The sequence below is a fragment of the Oncorhynchus nerka genome, linkage group LG6 (assembly GCF_034236695.1).
Source record: "Oncorhynchus nerka isolate Pitt River linkage group LG6, Oner_Uvic_2.0, whole genome shotgun sequence".
Taxonomy (NCBI): Eukaryota; Metazoa; Chordata; class Actinopteri; order Salmoniformes; family Salmonidae; genus Oncorhynchus; species Oncorhynchus nerka.
The window spans coordinates 76,253,163-76,273,873 of NC_088401.1; the positions used below are offsets into that span (position 1 = coordinate 76,253,163).

At 50.7% G+C, this 20,711-nt stretch overlaps 1 protein-coding gene across 2 annotated transcripts in view; it reads right to left on the bottom strand.

Annotated features, from left to right (window-relative positions):
• LOC115124950 (actin filament-associated protein 1-like 1) overlaps positions 1 to 20,711 on the bottom strand; it is a 121,122-nt gene that overhangs the window by 97,939 nt on the left and 2,472 nt on the right. The window contains exon 1 of one of the 2 annotated variants that reach the window (XM_065019873.1): positions 292 to 445. The exons of the other annotated variant lie outside the window; for it this stretch is intronic. Coding sequence (XP_064875945.1) covers positions 292 to 322 — 31 coding nt within the window. The 5' untranslated portion in view covers positions 323 to 445. Of the gene's footprint in view, positions 1 to 291; positions 446 to 20,711 lie in introns of those variants that run through there. 2 annotated transcript variants of the gene reach the window in all.

Genomic DNA, 20,711 nt, shown 5'->3' on the forward strand with positions numbered 1-20,711 from the left:
CAATATGACACTACTACAGTTTACTAGTCTGATCACAATATGACATTACTACAGTTTACTAGTCTGAATGTCTGGTTTGTCTCTGCTACTTTGCCACTTCGCGAGTAAAGACTAAAACCACACACATGCTAACAGGCTAACACACTAGCAGGCTAACAGGCTAACAGGCTAGCACACTAAGGAAAGCAAACAAACACAAATGTGACATCACACAAAGAACCAAGTGGATCATACATAACTGGAAGAAAAATAAAATCATATTTTTTCTAAAGAGTGTACTTTGGCACCTACCATTAGAAGTTGAGATAGAGACGCCCACCATATTCCAATGTTAGGACAAATACATTTATATTTTTCATTCATCTGACTAAAAGGTGGAAAAAGTGGTGAGGTGTGAACCCCAAGGGATATAGAATTGGGAATTCCAATCCTACACCCCTCCCTCCCTCCCCTGTGTGTTATCTCTCCTAGCTCTCTCTTTCTCTGAGGGGAGGGATGATGATGGTTGTGTGTGTATGTTTTGTGTGTGTGTGTGTGTTTACACAGCGAGCCTTTCCCAGGTGCTACATGATCCCTGGGATTACAGCAGACACACACACACACACACACACACACACACACACACACACACACACACACACACACACACACACACACACACACACACACACACACACACACACACACACACACACACACACACACACACACACACACACACGCACACACACGAGTGAGTCTCTTTCACTGCTGCCTCATAGGTAAAGCATTCAGATAAGCTGTCCATATCAGCTCGCCCCATCGTCTCTCCGAAGAGAAAGAGACAATATTCTCTTTGTCTGTCTTTCGAGCCCACTGCACTCTCAGCCCACTGCTCTCTCAGTCTCTCAGCCCACTGCTCTCTCAACCCACTGCTCTCTCAGCCCACTGCTCTTTCAGCCCACTGCTCTCTCAGCCCACTGCTCTTTCAGCCCATTGCTCTCTCAGTCTCCAAGCCCACTGCTCTCTCAGCCCACTGCTCTCTCAGCCCACTGCTCTCTCAGTCTCTCAGCCCACTGCTCTTTCAGCCCACTGCTCTCTCAGTCTCCAAGCCCACTGCTCTCTCAGCCCACTGCTCTCTCAGCCCACTGCTCTCTCAGCCCACTGCTCTCTGTCTCCAAGCTCACTGCTCTCTCAGCCCACTGCTCTCTCAGCCCACTGCTCTCTCAGTCTCCAAGCCCACTGCTCTCTCAGCCCACTGCTCTCTCAGTCTCCGAGCCCACTGCTCTCTCAGCCCACTGCTCTCTCAGCCCACTGCTCTCTCAGTCTCTCAGCCCACTGCTCTCTCAGTCTCCGAGCCCACTGCTCTCTCAGCCCACTGCTCTCTCAGCCCACTGCTCTCTCAGTCTCTCAGCCCACTGCTCTCTCAGTCTCCGAGCCCACTGCTCTCTCAGCCTACTGCTCTCTCAGTCTCTCAGCCCACTGCTCTCTCAGTCTCTCAGCCCACTGCTCTCTCAGTCTCTCACCCCACTGCTCTCTAAGGGATGGTTCCTATCTAGCCTGTTCCAGACTCTTCCATGTACTATCAGGTGGAATGGACATGCACATCCACACTTAATACATCCACAGACAATAAGAAGGAAACAACCCAGTGTGTTCATCAGAAACTGGACTGCCCTGGAGAGACAGATGTTATGGGTGGGTGGTTTGCTCTTTGGTCAGACAATAAGATAACGACATCTCATCTGGAGTGAGTCAAACGAGAGTTGATTTACCTCATGGCACCTGAATCTTAGAATTCTCAATGTTATCTGTAGGTAGCTATGACGACACAAGCCTCCCAGTCATCAGATACCTGAACACACATGTACACATGACGGAGAGAGGACAGTGTATTCACCAAACACAATATCTAGTTGTTTTTCCCATTCTTTTTTTGTGTCAACCTAAATTATTTTAATTACGTGATATTGGCATGTGGTTGTATTGTTTTTAAATGGTCAAATAAATCTCCCCTCCTCCTTCCCTTCCCCTTCTCACCTCCCCTCACTCCCCCCCCCCCCCCATCCCCCCTCCCCAGCTCAGATTCCAAGACTGTCCGGAGTGTGAATGTTGTCATCTCCCAGAGAGAGAGAGAGAGAGAGAGAGAGAGAGAGAGAGAGAGAGGAGAGGAGAGAGAAGAGAGAGAGAGAGAAAGCGAGAGAGAGAGAGAGAGAGAGAGAGAGAGAGAATGTTTGGACAGCACAACATCACCAGGACAGCTGATAACAACAGTTGTCAGATTGGGGAATGTCCTGCTCAATTGGATTACATTAGAGAATATTGAGTATGATTTTGCCTCTGATTGAGCTTACAATAGAATCGGGCAACATTGGATAGCAGTATTCCTCGGCACTAATACATAGTGTAAAAGTACTGTTAGTACTGCTAGTATAGGGATGAAAACATTTGGTTTGGTATAGTCTGAGCTGAGGCAGAATGTGCAAAGCTGTCATCAAGGGTGGCTACTTTGAAGAATCTCAAATATAAAAAATATTTAGATTTATTTAACATTTTTTGGGTTACTACATGATTCCATATGTGTTATTTCATAGTTTTGATGTCTACACTATAATTCAACAATGTAGAAAAACCCTGGAATGAGTAGGTGTGTCCAAACTATCGACTGGTACAGTACCTACGCAAGCACATGTGCCCACACACTGTACTGCATACTGCAATATCTCAAAATGTCAATCACTACAGTAATGCATACAGGAGTACTCTCACTCAAGGCGCCACGATTGTGTCAGGTTGGCTGGATGTCCTTTGGGTGGTGGACCATTGTTGACACACATGGTAACCCGTTGAGCGTGAAAAACACACTCTCACATGTGCACAAAACACACACACAGGCACCACTCTCTCTCCCTCTCAATTTAAGGGGCTTTATTGGTATAGGGAACATATGTTTACATTGCCAAAGCAATGCAATGTCTCACTCTTTTTTTTTTTTTTTTTTTATTGAACTAGGCAAGTCAGTTAAGATACACAGGCCTGGCCTGTAGACTAGCTGCTCTCCCCTCTGATACACAGGCCTGGTCTGTAGACTAGCTGCTCTCCCCTCTGATACACAGGCCTGGCCTGTAGACTAGCTGCTCTCCCCTCTGATACACAGGCCTGGCCTGTAGACTAGCTGCTCTCCCCTCTGATACACAGGCCTGACCTGCAGACTAGCTGCTCTCCCCTCTGACACACAGACCTGGCCTGTAGACTAGCTGCTCTCCCCTCTGATACACAGGCCTGGCCTGTAGACTAGCTGCTCTCCCCTCTGACACACAGGCCTGGCCTGTAGACTAGCTGCTCTCCCCTCTGACACACAGGCCTGGCCTGTAGACTAGCTGCATCCCCCTCTGACACACAGGCCTGGCCTGTAGACTAGCTGCTCTCCCCTCTGACACACAGGCCTGGCCTGTAGACTAGCTGCATCCCCCTCTGACACACAGGCCTGACCTGCAGACTAGCTGCTCTCCCCTCTGACACACAGGCCTAGCCTGTAGACTAGCTGCTCTCCCCTCTGACACACAGGCCTGGCCTGTAGACTAGCTGCTCTCCCCTCTGATACACAGGCCTGGCCTGTAGACTAGCTGCTCTCCCCTCTGACACACAGGCCTGGCCTGTAGACTAGCTGCATCCCCCTCTGACACACAGGCCTGGCCTGTAGACTAGCTGCTCTCCCCTCTGACACACAGGCCTGGCCTGTAGACTAGCTGCATCCCCCTCTGACACACAGGCCTGACCTGCAGACTAGCTGCTCTCCCCTCTGACACACAGGCCTAGCCTGTAGACTAGCTGCTCTCCCCTCTGACACACAGGCCTGGCCTGTAGACTAGCTGCTCTCCCTCTGATACACAGGCCTGGCCTGTAGACTAGCTGCTCTCCCCTCTGACACACAGGCCTGGCCTGTAGACTAGCTGCATCCCCCTCTGACACACAGGCCTGGCCTGTAGACTAGCTGCTCTCCCCTCTGATACACAGGCCTGGCCTGTAGACTAGCTGCTCTCCCCTCTGACACACAGGCCTGGCCTGTAGACTATCTGCTCTCCCCTCTGATACACAGGCCTGGCCTGTAGACTAGTGAACATGCAGTCAACCATCTGTCCATTGAAGAGGAGTAAGATGAGGAAGAGAAGAGTGACTTTCTCACTATCTGGCAAAGAACAGAAAATGCTTATTTCTTCCTCTAGACAGCTTCATCCATCCATCACTCCCTCTTTCTTTCTCTGTTTTTCATTCCCTCCCTAAATACCCCCCTCCCTCCCTCCAGCCTGTGGGGTGGCATGGAGGAGTTGAGTCAGCCGTTTAGCAGACAAAGAGTCCAGTGATCTAAGTCTCATTCAGTATAATAGAGGTCTGCTATCTGCACTCTACCCCATGATATCAGCACATAGATATGTGACTGTGTCTAACAGACAGGCTGGCTTCCTATGATGGGGCAAGAAAACACGCACGCAGGCGCACACACACACACACACACACACACACACACACACACACACACACACACACACACACACACACACACACACACACACACACACACACACACACACACACACACACACACACACACACACACACACACGAGAAATAGTAGCCTCTTTGTCTGTCTATGCAAGTTATTGGTCATGTAGGGGGGGGCTTGATTGAGTACTGTGTTGGTCAGAGTAACAGGGAGTTCCCCGGAACACTGGAGCTCACTCGTCTAACCCCTGACCATAACGTCTGACCCCTGACCTCTGCGCTGACCATGAATGTGTCCCAAACGGCAGCCGATTACTTTTATAGTGCACAACTTTTGACCAGAGCCCATAGGGTACTATGTAGGGAATAGGGGGCCATAGGGCACTATGTAGGGAATAGGGGGCCATAGGGCACTATGTAGGGAATAGGGGGTCATTGGGCACTATGTAGGGAATAGGGGGCCATAGGGCACTATGTAGGGAATATGGGGCCACTTAGTCTGAAGACCTTGTCTCAGTCTGTCAGACGGTTAGGAAGGAAACAGAGTAGGAACACCTAGATGCTGATCCAAGGTCAGTTTCTATTCTTCCACTCTGATGGTTAAGGATACGATTTGGAGGGGTATGCTGATACTAGATCTGTGGCTGAAAGGGTCAAGTCTACCCACTAGTCAGTACTGCACGGCTCAGATACTGTCCATGTGACTGTACCAAGAGAGAGCTGAGTTGCCAGCTAACAAGTCACAGCCTGTAACTGTCAGGTCCAAAAACCATGCAAATCATATCAGTTTAATGACAGGGTGAGAATACTAACGTCAGCATCAGGTTTGATGACAGCAGTGATATTTCACACAAAAAGCTGTTGATGCAGATTTATTATGAGAAGTAAACTTCTGAACCCTCTCTCCCACTTTCTCTACCCCCCCCCCCACTCCCTCTCTCTTCCTGTCCCCCTGTCTCCCTCCCTCTCTAAACTAACATAGCAGGTGTAAAATAAACACCTGAGCAGGGTCGGCAAGAGCATCTGATTTTCCAGCTTTGCCTCATCTCTGCTTTTCCCTGAAAAATGGATGAAGGTGTTTATTTCAACCCCACTGAGGGTGCTCCCTTTCTGTTCCTCCTTCCCCTCTCTCCCTCCCTACATCCCTCCCTGCCTCTCTATAACCCTCTCTCTCCCTCCCTACATCCCTCCCTGCCTCTCTATAACCCTCTCTCTCCCTCCCTACATCTCTCCCTGCCTCTCTATAACCCTCTCTCTCCCTCCCTACATCTCTCCCTGCCTCTCTATAACCCTCTCTCTCCCTCCCTACATCCCTCCCTGCCTCTCTATAACCCTCTCTCCCTCCCTACATCCCTCCCTGCCTCTCTATAACCCTCTCTCTCCCTCCCTACATCTCTCCCTCGCTCTCTATAACCCTCTCTCTCCCTCCCTACATCTCTCCCTGCCTCTCTATAACACTCTCTCTCCCTCCCTACATCTCTCCCTCACTCTCTATAACCCTCTCTCTCGCTCCCTACATCCCTCCCTGCCTCTCTATAACCCTCTCTCTCCCTCCCTACATCTCTACCTCGCTCTCTATAACCCTCTCTCTCCCTCCCTACATCTCTCCCTCGCTCTCTATAACCCTTTAAAAACTTCAATTCATATTTAAAATCATTCCTGCTAACTTTGATTCGTATTTCAATTCAACAGTGCTAACTTCAATTCATATATAAATTCAACAGTGCTAACTTGAATTCATATTTAAATTCAACAGTGCTAACTTCAATTCATATTTAAATTCAACAGTGCTAACTTCAATTCATATTTAAATTCAACAGTGCTAACTTCAATTCATATTTAAATTCAACAGTGCTAACTTCAATTCATATTTAAATTCAACAGTGCTAACTTCAATTCATATTTAAATTCAACAGTGCTAACTTCAATTCATATTTAAATTCAACAGTGCTAACTTCAATTCATATTTAAAAAACTTCAATTCATATTTAAATTCAACAGTGCTAATTCAATTCATATTTAAATTCAACAGTGCTAACTTTCAATTCATATTTAAATTCAACAGTGCTAACTTCAATTCATATTTAAATTCAACAGTGCTAACTTCAATTCATATTTAAATTCAACAGTGCTAACTTCAATTCATATTTAAATTCAACAGTGCTAACTTCAATTCATATTTAAATGCAACTGTGCTAACCGAAATCCATATATAAATTCACATAAATTCACATTCCTCAAAAGCCTGAGAGAGCATGTCTTTGTGTCAAATTGTATTCTAATGGTCTCAGCATACACAAACTGTAACACAATCAATGTAAACGCGCACACACCCACGTACGCACGCACACACGCACGCACACACGCACGCACACACGCACGCACGCACACAGCCTCTTCATTTTCTGGAACGATCTTTGGAATGTGTGGTATTCCCACCTGTGACACAGAGAGGTCGTGATATGACTATACAGGTCAAGGTATTACGTAGACCAGAGAGGTCAAGGTATGACTATACAGGTCAGATGTATTACGTAGACCAGAGAGGTCAAGGTATTACGTAGACCAGAGAGGTCAAGGTATTACGTAGACCAGAGAGGTCAAGGTATTACGTAGACCAGAGAGGTCAAGGTATGAATATACAGGTCAGATGTATTACGTAGACCAGAGAGGTCAAGGTATTACGTAGACCAGAGAGGTCAAGGTATTACGTAGACCAGAGAGGTCAAGGTATTACATAGACCAGAGAGGTCAAAGGTATTACGTAGACCAGAGAGGTCAAGGTATTACGTAGACCAGAGAGGTCAAGGTATGAATATACAGGTCAGATGTATTACGTAGACCAGAGAGGTCAAGGTATGACTATACAGGTCAGATGTATTACGTAGACCAGAGAGGTCAAGGTATGAATATACAGGTCAGATGTATTACGTAGACCAGAGAGGTCAAGGTATGACTATACAGGTCAGATGTATTACGTAGACCAGAGAGGTCAAGGTATGAATATACAGGTCAGATGTATTACGTAGACCAGAGAGGTCAAGGTATGAATATACAGGTCAGATGTATTACGTAGACCAGAGAGGTCAAGGTATTACGTAGACCAGAGAGGTCAAGGTATTACGTAGACCAGAGAGGTCAAGGTATTACGTAGACCAGAGAGGTCAAGGTATGAATATACAGGTCAGATGTATTACGTAGACCAGAGAGGTCAAGGTATTACGTAGACCAGAGAGGTCAAGGTATTACGTAGACCAGAGAGGTCAAGGTATTACGTAGACCAGAGAGGTCAAGGTATGAATATACAGGTCAGATGTATTACGTAGACCAGAGAGGTCAAGGTATGAATATACAGGTCAGATGTATTACGTAGACCAGAGAGGTCAAGGTATGACTATACAGGTCAGATGTATTACGTAGACCAGAGAGGTCAAGGTATGACTATACAGGTCAGAGGTATTACGTAGACCAGAGAGGTCAAGGTATGAATATACAGGTCAGATGTATTACGTAGACCAGAGAGGTCAAGGTATGAATATACAGGTCAGATGTATTACGTAGACCAGAGAGGTCAAGGTATGACTATACAGGTCAGAGGTATTACGTAGACCAGAGAGGTCAAGGTATTACGTAGACCAGAGAGGTCAAGGTATTACGTAGACCAGAGAGGTCAAGGTATGAATATACAGGTCAGATGTATTACGTAGACCAGAGAGGTCAAGGTATTACGTAGACCAGAGAGGTCAAGGTATTACGTAGACCAGAGAGGTCAAGGTATTACGTAGACCAGAGAGGTCAAGGTATGAATATACAGGTCAGATGTATTACGTAGACCAGAGAGGTCAAGGTATGAATATACAGGTCAGATGTATTACGTAGACCAGAGAGGTCAAGGTATGACTATACAGGTCAGAGGTATTACGTAGACCAGAGAGGTCAAGGTATGAATATACAGGTCAGATGTATTACGTAGACCAGAGAGGTCAAGGTATGAATACAGAGATCAGATCAGTGTTTCATGTCATTCTGTATTATTCTGGCCTCTATAATGATATACTGTATGTTGTGTCTCTATAATGATATACTGTATGTTGTGTCTCTATAAGGATATACTGTATGTTCTGTGTCTGCTAAACCTTTCCATATGCTCACAGACACATTGAAGAGACAATTACCATGATTCAGCACAGACAGCCTGGGATGATAGGGGATAGGGAGGGGATGATGAGTGGATGAGGGGATGATGAGGGAATGTGCCCCAAATGCCACCCTATTTCTTTAAATGTGCACTACTTTGACAAGAGATTTATGAGTTCTGGTCAAAAGTAGTGCACTAAATAGGGTGGCATTTGTGATGCATACAATCCCACCAATGCTATGTGCCTCTGAGGGGTCAACCTCACCCTTTCCCCTCCCTGCTCACACTCCCACCTGATGCTCCTGGACACACACACACACACACACACACACACACACACACACACACACACACACACACACACACACACACACACACACACACACACACACACACACACACACACACACACACACACTGGGCATTAGGCCATTACACTATTTCTCCAGTCGCTAGGCTTGGCTTTTTGCTCACACAGATCCTGCTATGTTTGCTTTTACAAACGGATGATTCCTTGGCTTGTTTTCAGCCAAGAGAAGAGAAGAAAAGGAGAGAGGAAGAGGTAGGAAAGGAAGAGGAGAGTGGTAGAGAGGAGAGGAAAAGGAGAGAGGAAGAGGGAGGAAAGGAAGAGGAGAGTGGTAGAGAGGAGAGGAAGATCAAGAGGTAGAGAGGAAGAAGAGAGAGTATGAGGTGGGAGGAAGAGGGTAGAGGGAGAGAAGAGAAGAGGAAAGGAAAGGAGAGGTAAATGAGAGGTAGAGGAGAAAGGAGAAGAAGGGAGGAAAAGGAGGAACATGAGGGAGAGGAGGATAGAGAATAGAGGAAGAGGAGAGAGAAAGAGGGCTGAAGAGAAGCTAGTAACAGAGCGGTGAAGAAGAGAAGGACAGAAGAGGAGGAGTGAGGAAGAGGAAGAGAGAGAGGGAGAGAGAGAAGAGGAGGAGGAGGGAGGGAGAGGGAGAGAACAGAGTAAGAGGAGAGAGGAGGAGAAGGAGGGAGGGAGGAAGAGGAAGAGAGAGAGGGAGAGAGAGAAGAGGAGGAGGAGGGAGGGAGAGGGAGAGAGAGAACAGAGTAAGAGGAGAGAGGAGGAGAAGGAGGGAGGGAGGAAGAGGAAGATGTAACTCGTAAACCTGTCACCTGAGCAGCTTCCTGTACTTGTACTACTTTCATTACAGTTCCTTCTCATCCATGTGTGTCCCTGCCTGCCTGGCTGGCTGGTTGGAAGGCTGGTTGGAAGGCTGTGGGTGCTGGAGCTGGGCCTGAGAAGAGACCCTCCTGCTCTGGGTTTCACAATGCTCTAACCCCCCAAATTCTGCTAGTGGACCAGAGTCAGACCTGGGTTCAAATACTATTTGAACTCTAAAAAATGAGTGTTTTCTCTTGTCTGCCTAGAGTGCCAGACTTGTGAGTTTTGCACTCTTGTGACTATTCTATTGGTTCCATTGTGCGATCCAGGCAAGTTCAATCAAGTCCAGATAAAGTATTTGAAATTATTTTGAAAAGTATTTGAACCCAGATTACTGTACTAGTTACTGTACTGGTTACTGTACCTCCACTACAGAGTGTGGTTAGAGAGAACTGAGTCAGGGAAACCAATAAAAAGAGTTTCTCTGATTTATGAGGAGTCAGACCCAGTGGTGAGGGACCGAGGGGCTGGTTTCTCTGACCCAGTTGTAATGCACAGACAGACAGACAGACAGTAGACACCACAGTCCAAGGTTGCTTCCCAAATGGCACCCTATTCCCTATATAGTGCACTCCTTTAGACTAGGGTACATAGTGACTACTTTTGTGATTCACACCAAAAGATGATCAGGAATTGCCTCCATGTCTTGACGTCCATCTCAAGGCAATAGGACCTTGGATTAGAGGACCAGGGAGATAGTAGTATTTCAGGAATAACAAGTTACTTTTTTTCTGTTTGTTTGGCCAAAGCTCATGATCATAGTCTGAGAACAAGGTGAGGGGAAGAATAACACTAACAGAGAGCCCTGTGGGTGATCTAGTTCTGTACTACTACTACAACACAACACACACACACACACACACACACACACACACACACACACACACACACACACACACACACACACACACACACACACACACACATAGCCGTGCCAAGCCTGCAAGTACCCAAACAGTGTGACATCCAGGACGTCTTGAAGACACAAACCTTTCGCTGTGGGAGACCTGACAGAGCTGATCTCTTTATAACCTTTATGTTATAAAGAGACAGAGAGAGACAGAGAGACGTGGTCCAACAACAAGCCCAAACCAGTGCAAGAGAAATTGAAAACCAACCCGTGTCTACAAACCCCTATCCCACACAGACTGTCTCAAAAGACTTCTTTTCAAAACGTCATGAGAACGTATTGTAGTTGAGAGTGAGGTATCAACATCAAAATGATTATCTTTCACTCAACGGAAACTGGAAGTTGTAGTTGGAGAGAGAATGCATTGGTCATGTCACAGTAAAACAGCTTGGGAGATGGAAGCAGCTGCAGACAAATGGTTTTTGAGGCCCATTCCAGAAGTGCTGCTCCTTTCCCATGTGGCCTTGTCCACTTCCATTCACAGATTTAGCTGTAAATGACAGGATACAGGTGTGGGCCTAACTAAGAAAGTAATAGCCTTTCCTCTGCAAAACTAGTATTACTTATCCAGTGGCGACCCGTCATTCAGGGCAGGTGGGGCATCTGTTTTGAGCCCCACTAAAAAAAGGTTTGTTGCCTGTTTGCATGTTATTTTGGCAATATATGTCACATATCAGTTTGCAAAAAATGTTAAAAAAACAATCAAAAACAAATCTTTGAGTTAATAAAGCCGTATAAAAACATTATTTTTTTGCTTTCTTGAGTCAGGCACATCCAAAATGCAGGTGTTTCAGCCCAGCTCAGTGCTTTCTGTGGTGGTGGGGTAGCTAATGGTAAATACGGAGCATAGGGGTTGGTAATGTTCTCTAGTTGCGCCATGATTGGCTCAGTGTTCTGTCACTCATGGGAGCACTACGTCACCGCCAAGTCTAGGGGTAGAGCTTGAAAATTCAAGCCCCTTGGGTGCTGCCATAGAGTTACAGTAGAAGTATCCATCCAAGAAGGCTCAAGGTCATTTTTCGCAGATACAATTATGTCAATGCTTTGATTGGACAGATCATGTCTACATCATACTTTCAAAATCTTAGTTAGCAAGCTAGCAGTCATCATATCGTCATGAATCAAGCTAGCAGTCATCATATCGTCATGAATTGTTGTTGTGTTGTGTAGTGGTTGTGTAGTGGTTGTGTAGTGGTTGTGTTGTGTAGTGGTTGTGTTGTGTTGTGGTTGTGTTGTGGTTGTGTTGTGTAGTGGTTGTGTTGTGTTGTGGTTGTGTAGTGGTTGTGTTGTGTAGTGGTTGTGTTGTGTAGTGGTTGTGTAGTGGTTGTGTAGTGTTGTGTAGTGGTTGTGTTGTGTTGTGGTTGTGTTGTGTAGTGGTTGTGTTGTGTTGTGGTTGTGTTGTGTAGTGGTTGTGTAGTGGTTGTGTTGTGTTGTGTAGTGGTTGTGTTGTGTTGTGTAGTGGTTGTGTAGTGGTTGTGTTGTGTAGTGGTTGTGTTGTGTAGTGGTTGTGTTGTGTAGTGGTTGTGTGTGTAGTGGTTGTGTTGTGTAGTGGTTGTGTTGTGCAGTGGCTTAGTTTGCCCCACCAAGATTTACAAGCTAAAATCAACACTGCATGAAGGCAGAGAAGGACAGAACTTGTACTGAACGGAGCACAGCGCTGGTGCGGGAATGCTAGGATAAAACGTATCGCTGCCTGCAGGTTGGAGGGGGAATGCTAGGATAAAACGTATCGCTGCCTGCAGGTTGGAGGGGGAATGCTAGGATAAAACGTATGGCTGCCTGCAGGTTGGAGGGGGAATGCTAGGATAAAACGTATCGCTGCCTGCAGGTTGGAGGGGGAATGCTAGGATAAAACGTATCGCTGCCTGCAGGTTGGAGGGGGAATGCTAGGATAAAACGTATCGCTGCCTGCAGGTTGGAGGGGGAATGCTAGGATAAAACGTATCGCGGCCTGCAGGTTGGAGGGGGAATGCTAGGATAAAACGTATGGCTGCCTGCAGGTTGGAGGGGGAATGCTAGGATAAAACGTATCGCTTCCTACAGTGTTGGAGGGGGAAGGCTAGGAGAAAACGTATCGCTGCCTACAGTGTTGAAGGGGGAAGGCTAGGAGAAAACGTATCGCTGCCTGCAGTGTTGGAGGGGGAAGGCTAGGAGAAAACGTATCGCTGCCTGCAGTGTTGGAGGGGGAAGGCTAGGAGAAAACGTATCGCTGCCTACAGTGTTGGAGGGGGGAGGCTAGGGGAAAACGTATCGCTTCCTACAGTGTTGGAGGGGGAAGGCTAGGAGAAAACGTATCGCTGCCTGCAGGTTGGAGGTGGAAGGCTAGGGGAAAATGTATCGCTGCCTGCAGGTTGGAGGTGGAAGGCTAGGATAAAACGTATCGCTGCCTGCAGTGTTGGAGGGGGGAGGCTAGGGGAAAACGTATCGCTTCCTACAGTGTTGGAGGGGGAAGGCTAGGAGAAAACGTATCGCTGCCTACAGTGTTGAAGGGGGAAGGCTAGGAGAAAACGTATCGCTGCCTGCAGTGTTGGAGGGGAAGGCTAGGAGAAAAAGCTGCCTGCAGTGTTGGAGGGGAAGGCTAGGAGAAACGTATCGCTGCCTGCAGTGTTGGAGGGGAGGCTAGGGGAAAACGTATCGCTGCCTGCAGTGTTGGAGGGGGAGGCTAGGGGAAAACGTAATGCTGCCTGCAGGTTGGAGGGGAGGCTAGGGGGAAAATGTATCGCTGCCTGCAGGTTGGAGGGGGGAGGCTAGGGGAAAACGAAAATCGCTGCCTGCAGTGTTGGAGGGGAAGGCTAGGGGGAAAACGTATCGCTGCCTGCAGTGTTGGAGGGGAGGCTAGGGGAAAACGTATAGCTGCCTGCAGTGTTGGAGGGGGGAGGCTAGGGAAAACGTATCGCTGCCTGCAGTGTTGGAGGGGAAGGCTAGGGGAAAACGTATCGCTGCCTGCAGTGTTGGAGGGGGAGGCTAGGGGAAAACGTGTCGCTGCCTGCAGTGTTGGAGGGGGAGGCTAGGGGAAAACGTATCGCTGTCTGCAGTGTTGGAGGGGAAGGCTAGGGGAAAACGTATCGCTGCCTGCAGTGTTGGAGGGGGAAGGCTAGGGAAAACGTATCGCTGCCTGCAGTGTTGGAGGGGAGGCTAGGGGAAAACGTATCGCTGCCTGCAGTGTTGGAGGGGGAGGCTAGGGGGAAAACGTATCGCTGCCTGCAGGTTGGAGGGGAGGCTAGGAGAAAACGTATCACTGTCTGCAGGTTGGAGGGGGAGGCTAGGGGAAAACGACGCTGCCTGCAGTGTTGGAGGGGAAGGCTAGGGGGAAAACGTATCGCTGCCTGCAGTGTTGGAGGGGGAGGCTAGGGGAAAACGTATAGCTGCCTGCAGTGTTGGAGGGGAGGCTAGGATAAAACGTATCGCTGCCTGCAGTGTTGGAGGGAAGGCTAGGGGAAAACGTATCGCTGCCTGCAGTGTTGGAGGGGGAGGCTAGGGGAAACGTATCGCTGCCTGCAGTGTTGGAGGGGAGGCTAGGGGAAAACGTATCGCTGTCTGCAGCGTTGGAGGGGGAAGGCTAGGATAAACGTATCGCTGCCTGCAGTGTTGGAGGAAGGCTAGGGAAAACGTATCGCTGCCTGCAGTGTTGGAGGGGGAGGCTAGGGGAAAAGCTGCCTGCAGTCGCTGCCTGCAGTGTTGGAGTGTTGGGGAGGCTAGGGAAAACGTATCGCTGCCTGCAGGTTGGAGGGGAGGCTAGGAGAAAACGTATCACTGTCTGCAGGTTGGAGGGGGGAGGCTAGGGGAAAACGTATCACTGTCTGCAGGTTGGAGGGGGAGGCTAGGGGAAAACGTATCACTGTCTGCAGGTTGGAGGGGGAGGCTAGGGGAAACGTATCGCTGCCTGCAGTGTTGGAGGGGGAGGCTAGGGGAAAACGTACGCTGTCTGCAGCGTTGAAGGGGAAGGCTAGGATAAAACGTATCGCTGCTGCCTGCAGTGTTGGAGGGGGAAGGCTAGGGGAAAACGTATCGCTGCCTGCAGTGTTGGAGGGGGGAGGCTAGGGGAAAACGTATCGCTGCCTGCAGTGTTGGAGGGGAGGCTAGGGGAAAACGATCGCTGCCTGCAGGTTGGAGGGGAGGCTAGGAGAAAACGTATCACTGTCTGCAGGTTGGAGGGGAGGCTAGGGGGAAAACGTATCACTGTCTGCAGGTTGGAGGGGGAAGGAGGCTGCCTGGTGTTGGGGGGGAAAACGTATCACTGTCTGCAGGTTGGAGGGAGGAGGCGTATCGCTGTCTGCAGTGTTAGGGGGGAAAACGTATCGCTGCCTGCAGTGTTGGAGGGGGAAGGCTAGGGGAAAACGTATCGCTGCCTGCAGGTTGGAGGGGGAATGCTAGGATAAAACGTATCGCTGCCTGCAGGTTGGAGGGGGAATGCTAGGATAAAACGTATCGCTGCCTGCAGGTTGGAGGGGAATGCTAGGCTATGGCTGCCTGCAGGTTGGAGGGGAATGCTAGGATAAACGTATCGCTGCCTGCAGGTTGGTGGGGGAATGCTAGGATAAAACGTATCGCTGCCTGCAGGTTGGAGGGGGAATGCTAGGATAAAACGTATGGCTGCCTGCAGGTTGGAGGGGGAAGGCTAGGATAAAACATATCGCTGCCTGCAGGTTGGAGGTGGAAGGCTAGGAGAAAACGTATCGCTGCCTACAGTGTTGAAGGGGGAAGGCTAGGAGAAAACGTATCGCTGCCTGCAGTGTTGGAGGGGGAAGGCTAGGAGAAAACGTATCGCTGCCTGCAGTGTTGGAGGGGGAAGGCTAGGAGAAAACGTATCGCTGCCTACAGTGTTGGAGGGGGGAGGCTAGGGGAAAACGTATCGCTGTCTGCAGTGTTGGAGGGGAGGCTAGGGGGAAAACGTATCGCTGTCTGCAGTGTTGGAGGGGAGGCTAGGAGAAAACGTAATGCTGCCTGCAGGTTGGAGGGGGAGGCTAGGGAAAACGTATCGCTGTCTGCAGGTTGGAGGGGGGGAGGCTAGTGTTGGGGAAAACGTATCGCTGCCTGCAGTGTTGGAGGGGGAAGGCTAGGGGAAAACGTATCGCTGCCTGCAGTGTTGGAGGGGAGGCTAGGGGAAAACGTATAGCTGCCTGCAGTGTTGGAGGGGGAGGCTAGGGAAAACGTATCGCTGCCTGCAGTGTTGGAGGGGGAAGGCTAGGGGAAAACGTATCGCTGCCTGCAGTGTTGGAGGGGGCTAGGGGAAACGTATCGCTGCCTGCAGTGTTGGAGGGGGAGGCTAGGGGAAAACGTATCGCTGTCTGCAGCGTTGGAGGGGAAGGCTAGGGGAAAACGTATCGCTGCCTGCAGTGTTGGGGGGAAGGCTAGGGGAAAACGTATCGCTGCCTGCAGTGTTGGAGGGGGAGGCTAGGGGAAAACGTATCGCTGCCTGCAGTGTTGGAGGGGAGGCTGGAGGGAAAACGTATCGCTGCCTGCAGTGTTGGAGGGGAAGGCTAGGGGAAACGTATCGCTGCCTGCAGTGTTGGAGGGGAGGCTAGGGGAAAACGTATCGCTGCCTGCAGTGTTGGAGGGGGAGGCTAGGGGAAAACGTATCGCTGTCTGCAGGTTGGAGGGGGAGGCTAGGGGAAAACGTATCACTGTCTGCAGGTTGGAGGGGAGGCTAGGGGAAAACGTATCACTGTCTGCAGGTTGGAGGGGAGGCTAGGGAAAACGTATCGCTGCCTGCAGTGTTGGAGGGAGGCTAGGGAAACGTATCGCTGCCTGCAGGTTGGAGGGGGAGGCTAGGAGAAAACGTATCGCTGTCTGCAGCGTTGGAGGGGAAGGCTAGGGGAAAACGTATCGCTGCCTGCAGTGTTGGAGGGGAAGGCTAGGGAAAACGTATCGCTGCCTGCAGTGTTGGAGGGGGAGGCTAGGGGAAAACGTATCGCTGTCTGCAGTGTTGGAGGGGGAAGGCTAGGGGAAAACGTATCGCTGTCTGCAGTGTTGGAGGAAGGCTAGGGGAAAGCGTATCGCGCTGCCTGCAGTGTTGGAGGGGAAGGCTAGGGAAAACGTATCGCTGCCTACAGTGTTGGAGGGGAGGCTAGCGGAAAATGTATCGCTGTCTGCAGTGTTGGAGGGGAGGCTAGGGGAAAACGTAATGCTGCCTGCAGGTTGGAGGGGAGGCTAGGGGAAAACGTATCGCTGTCTGCAGGTTGGAGGGGGAGGCTAGGGAAAACGTATCGCTGCCTGCAGGTTGGAGGGGAGGCTAGGAGAAAACGTATCGCTGTCTGCAGGTTGGAGGGAGGCTAGGGGGGAAAACGTATCGCTGCCTGCAGGTTGGAGGGGAGGCTAGGGGAAAACGTATCGCTGACAGCAGGTTGGAGGGGGAGGCTAGGAGAAAACGTATCGCTGTCTGCAGGTTGGAGGGGGAGGCTAGGGGAAAACGTATCGCTGCCTGCAGGTTGGAGGGGAGGCTAGGGGAAAACGTATCGCTGCCTGCAGGTTGGAGGGGAGGCTAGGAGAAAACGTATCGCTGTCTGCAGTGTTGGAGGGGGGAAGGCTAGGGGAAAACGTATCACTGCCTGCAGTGTTGGAGGGAAGGCTAGGGAAAACGTATTGCTGTCTGCAGTGTTGGAGGGGAAGGCTAGGGGAAAACGTATCACTGTCTGCAGTGTTGGAGGGAGGCTAGGGGAAAACGTATCGCTGCCTGCAGTGTTGGAGTGGGAAGGCTAGGAGAAAACGTATCGCTGTCTGCAGCGTTGGAGGGAAGGCTAGGGGGAAAACGTATCGCTGCCTGCAGGTTGGAGGGGAGGCTAGGGGAAAACGTATCACTGTCTGCAGGTTGGAGGGGAGGCTAGGGGAAAACGTATCACTGTCTGCAGGTTGGAGGGGAGGCTAGGGAAAACGTATCGCTGCCTGCAGTGTTGGAGGGGGAAGGCTAGGGAAAACGTATCGCTGCCTGCAGGTTGGAGGGGAGGCTAGGAGAAAACGTATCGCTGTCTGCAGCGTTGGGGGGAAGGCTAGGGGAAAACGTATCGCTGCCTGCAGTGTTGGAGGGGAAGGCTAGGGGAAAACGTATCGCTGTCTGCAGTGTTGGAGGGGGAAGGCTAGGGAAAACGTATCGCTGTCTGCAGGTTGGAGGGAGGCTAGGAGAAAACGTATCGCTGCCTGCAGCGTTGGAGGGGGAGGCTAGGGGAAAACGTATCGCTGCCTGCAGGTTGGAGGGGGAGGCTAGGGGAAAACGTATCGCTGTCTGCAGTGTTGGAGGGGAGGCTAGGGGAAAACGTATCGCTGCCTACAGTGTTGGAGGGGGAAGGCTAGGATAAAACGTATCGCTGCCTGCAGTGTTGGAGGTGGAAGGCTAGGATAAAACGTATCGCTGCCTGCAGCGTTGGAGGAAGGCTAGGGAAAACGTATCGCTGCCTGCAGTGTTGGAGGGGAAGGCTAGGGAAAACGTATCGCTGCCTGCAGTGTTGGAGGGGAAGGCTAGGAGAAAACGTATCGCTGCCTACAGTGTTGGAGGGGAGGCTAGGGAAAATGTATCGCTGTCTGCAGTGTTGGAGGGGAGGCTAGGGGAAAACGTAATGCTGCCTGCAGGTTGGAGGGGAGGCTAGGGGAAAACGTATCGCTGTCTGCAGGTTGGAGGGGGAGGCTAGGGAAAACGTATCGCTGCCTGCAGGTTGGAGGGGAGGCTAGGAGAAAACGTATCGCTGTCTGCAGGTTGGAGGGGGGAGGCTAGGGGAAAACGTATCGCTCCCTGCAGGTTGGAGGGGACGCTAGGGAAAACGTATCGCTGACAGCAGGTTGGAGGGAGGCTAGGAGAAAACGTATCGCTGTCTGCAGGTTGGAGGGGAGGCTAGGGAAAACGTATCGCTGCCTGCAGGTTGGAGGGGAGGCTAGGGGAAAACGTATCGCTGCCTGCAGTGTTGGAGGAAGGCTAGGGGAAAACGTATCGCTGCCTGCAGTGTTGGAGGGGAGGCTAGGGAAAACGTATCGCTGTCTGCAGTGTTGGAGGGGGGGAGGCTAGGGAAAACGTATCGCTGCCTGCAGTGTTGGAGGGAAGGCTAGGAGAAAACGTATCGCTGCCTGCAGTGTTGGAGGGGAAGGCTAGGAGAAAACGTATCGCTGCCTGCAGTGTTGGAGGGGAAGGCTAGGGGAAAACGTATCGCTGCCTGCAGTGTTGGAGGGGAAGGCTAGGGAAAACGTATCACTGCCTGCAGTGTTGGAGGGGGAGGCTAGGGGAAAACGTATCGCTGCCTGCAGTGTTGGAGGGAAGGCTAGGAAAACGTATCGCTGTCTGCAGTGTTGGAGGGGAAGGAGGGAAAACGTATCGCTGCCTGCAGTGTTGGAGGTGGAAGGCTAGGAGGAAAATGTATCACTGTCTGCAGTGTTGGAGGGGAAGGCTAGGAGAAAACGTATCGCTGTCTGCAGTGTTGGAGGGGAAGGCTAGGAGAAAACGTATCGCTGTCTGCAGTGTTGGAGGGGGGAGGCTAGGGAAAACGTATCGCTGCCTGCAGTGTTGGAGGGGAGGCTAGGGGAAAACGTATCGCTGCCTGCAGTGTTGGAGGGGAAGGCTAGGGAAAACGTATCGCTGCCTGCAGTGTTGGGGGGAAGGCTAGGGGAAAACGTATCGCTGCCTGCAGTGTTGGAGGGGGAAGGCTAGGGGAAAACGTATCACTGCCTGCAGTGTTGGAGGGGGAGGCTAGGGGAAAACGTATCGCTGCCTGCAGTGTTGGAGGGAAGGCTAGGGAAAACGTATCGCTGTCTGCAGTGTTGGAGGGAAGGCTAGGGGAAAACGTATCGCTGCCTGCAGTGTTGGAGGGGGAAGGCTAGGAGAAAACGTATCACTGTCTGCAGTGTTGGAGGGGAGGCAAGGGAAAACGTATCGCTGCCTGCAGTGTTGGAGGGGAAGGCTAGGAGAAAACGTATCACTGTCTGCAGTGTTGGAGGGGAAGGCTAGGGAAAACGTATCGCTGCCTGCAGTGTTGGAGGGGAGGCTAGGAGAAAACGTCGCTGTCTGCAGTGTTGGAGGGGAAGGCTAGGGGAAAACGTATCGCTGCCTGCAGTGTTGGAGGGGAGGCTAGGGGAAAACGTATCACTGTCTGCAGTGTTGGAGGGGGAGGCTAGGGAAAACGTATCACTGCCTGCAGTGTTGGGGGGAAGGCTAGGAGAAAACGTATCGCTGCCTGCAGTGTTGGAGGGGAAGGCTAGGGGAAAACGTATCGCTGCCTGCAGTGTTGGAGGGAAGGCTAGGAGAAAACGTATCACTGTCTGCAGTGTTGGAGGGGGAGGCTAGGGAAAACGTATCGCTGTCTGCAGTGTTGGAGGGGGAAGGCTAGGAGAAAACGTATCGCTGTCTGCAGTGTTGGAGGGGAAGGCTAGGGGAAACGTATCGCTGCCTGCAGTGTTGGAGGGGAGGCTAGGGGAAAACGTATCGCTGCCTGCAGTGTTGGAGGGGGAGGCTAGGGGAAAACGTATCACTGCCTGCAGTGTTGGAGGGGAGGCTAGGAGAAAACGTATCGCTGCCTGCAGTGTTGGAGGAAGGCTAGGGGAAAACGTATCGCTGTCTGCAGTGTTGGAGTGGGAAGGCTAGGGGAAAACGTATCGCTGTCTGCAGGTTGGAGGGGGAGGCTAGGAGAAAACGTATCGCTGCCTGCAGTGTTGGAGGGGAGGCTAGGGGAAAACGTATCGCTGCCTGCAGCGTTGGAGGGGGGAGGCTAGGGGAAAACGTATCGCTGCCTGCAGTGTTGGAGGGGGGAGGCTAGGGGAAAACGTATCGCTGCCTGCAGTGTTGGAGGGGAGGCTAGGAGAAAACGTATCACTGTCTGCAGGTTGGAGGGGAGGCTAGGGGAAAACGTATCACTGTCTGCAGGTTGGAGGGGGGAGGCTAGGGAAAACGTATCACTGTCTGCAGGTTGGAGGGGAGGCTAGGGGAAAACGTATCGCTGCCTGCAGTGTTGGAGGGGAAGGCTAGGGGAAAACGTATCGCTGCCTGCAGGTTGGAGGAGGCTAGGGAAAACGTATCGCTGTCTGCA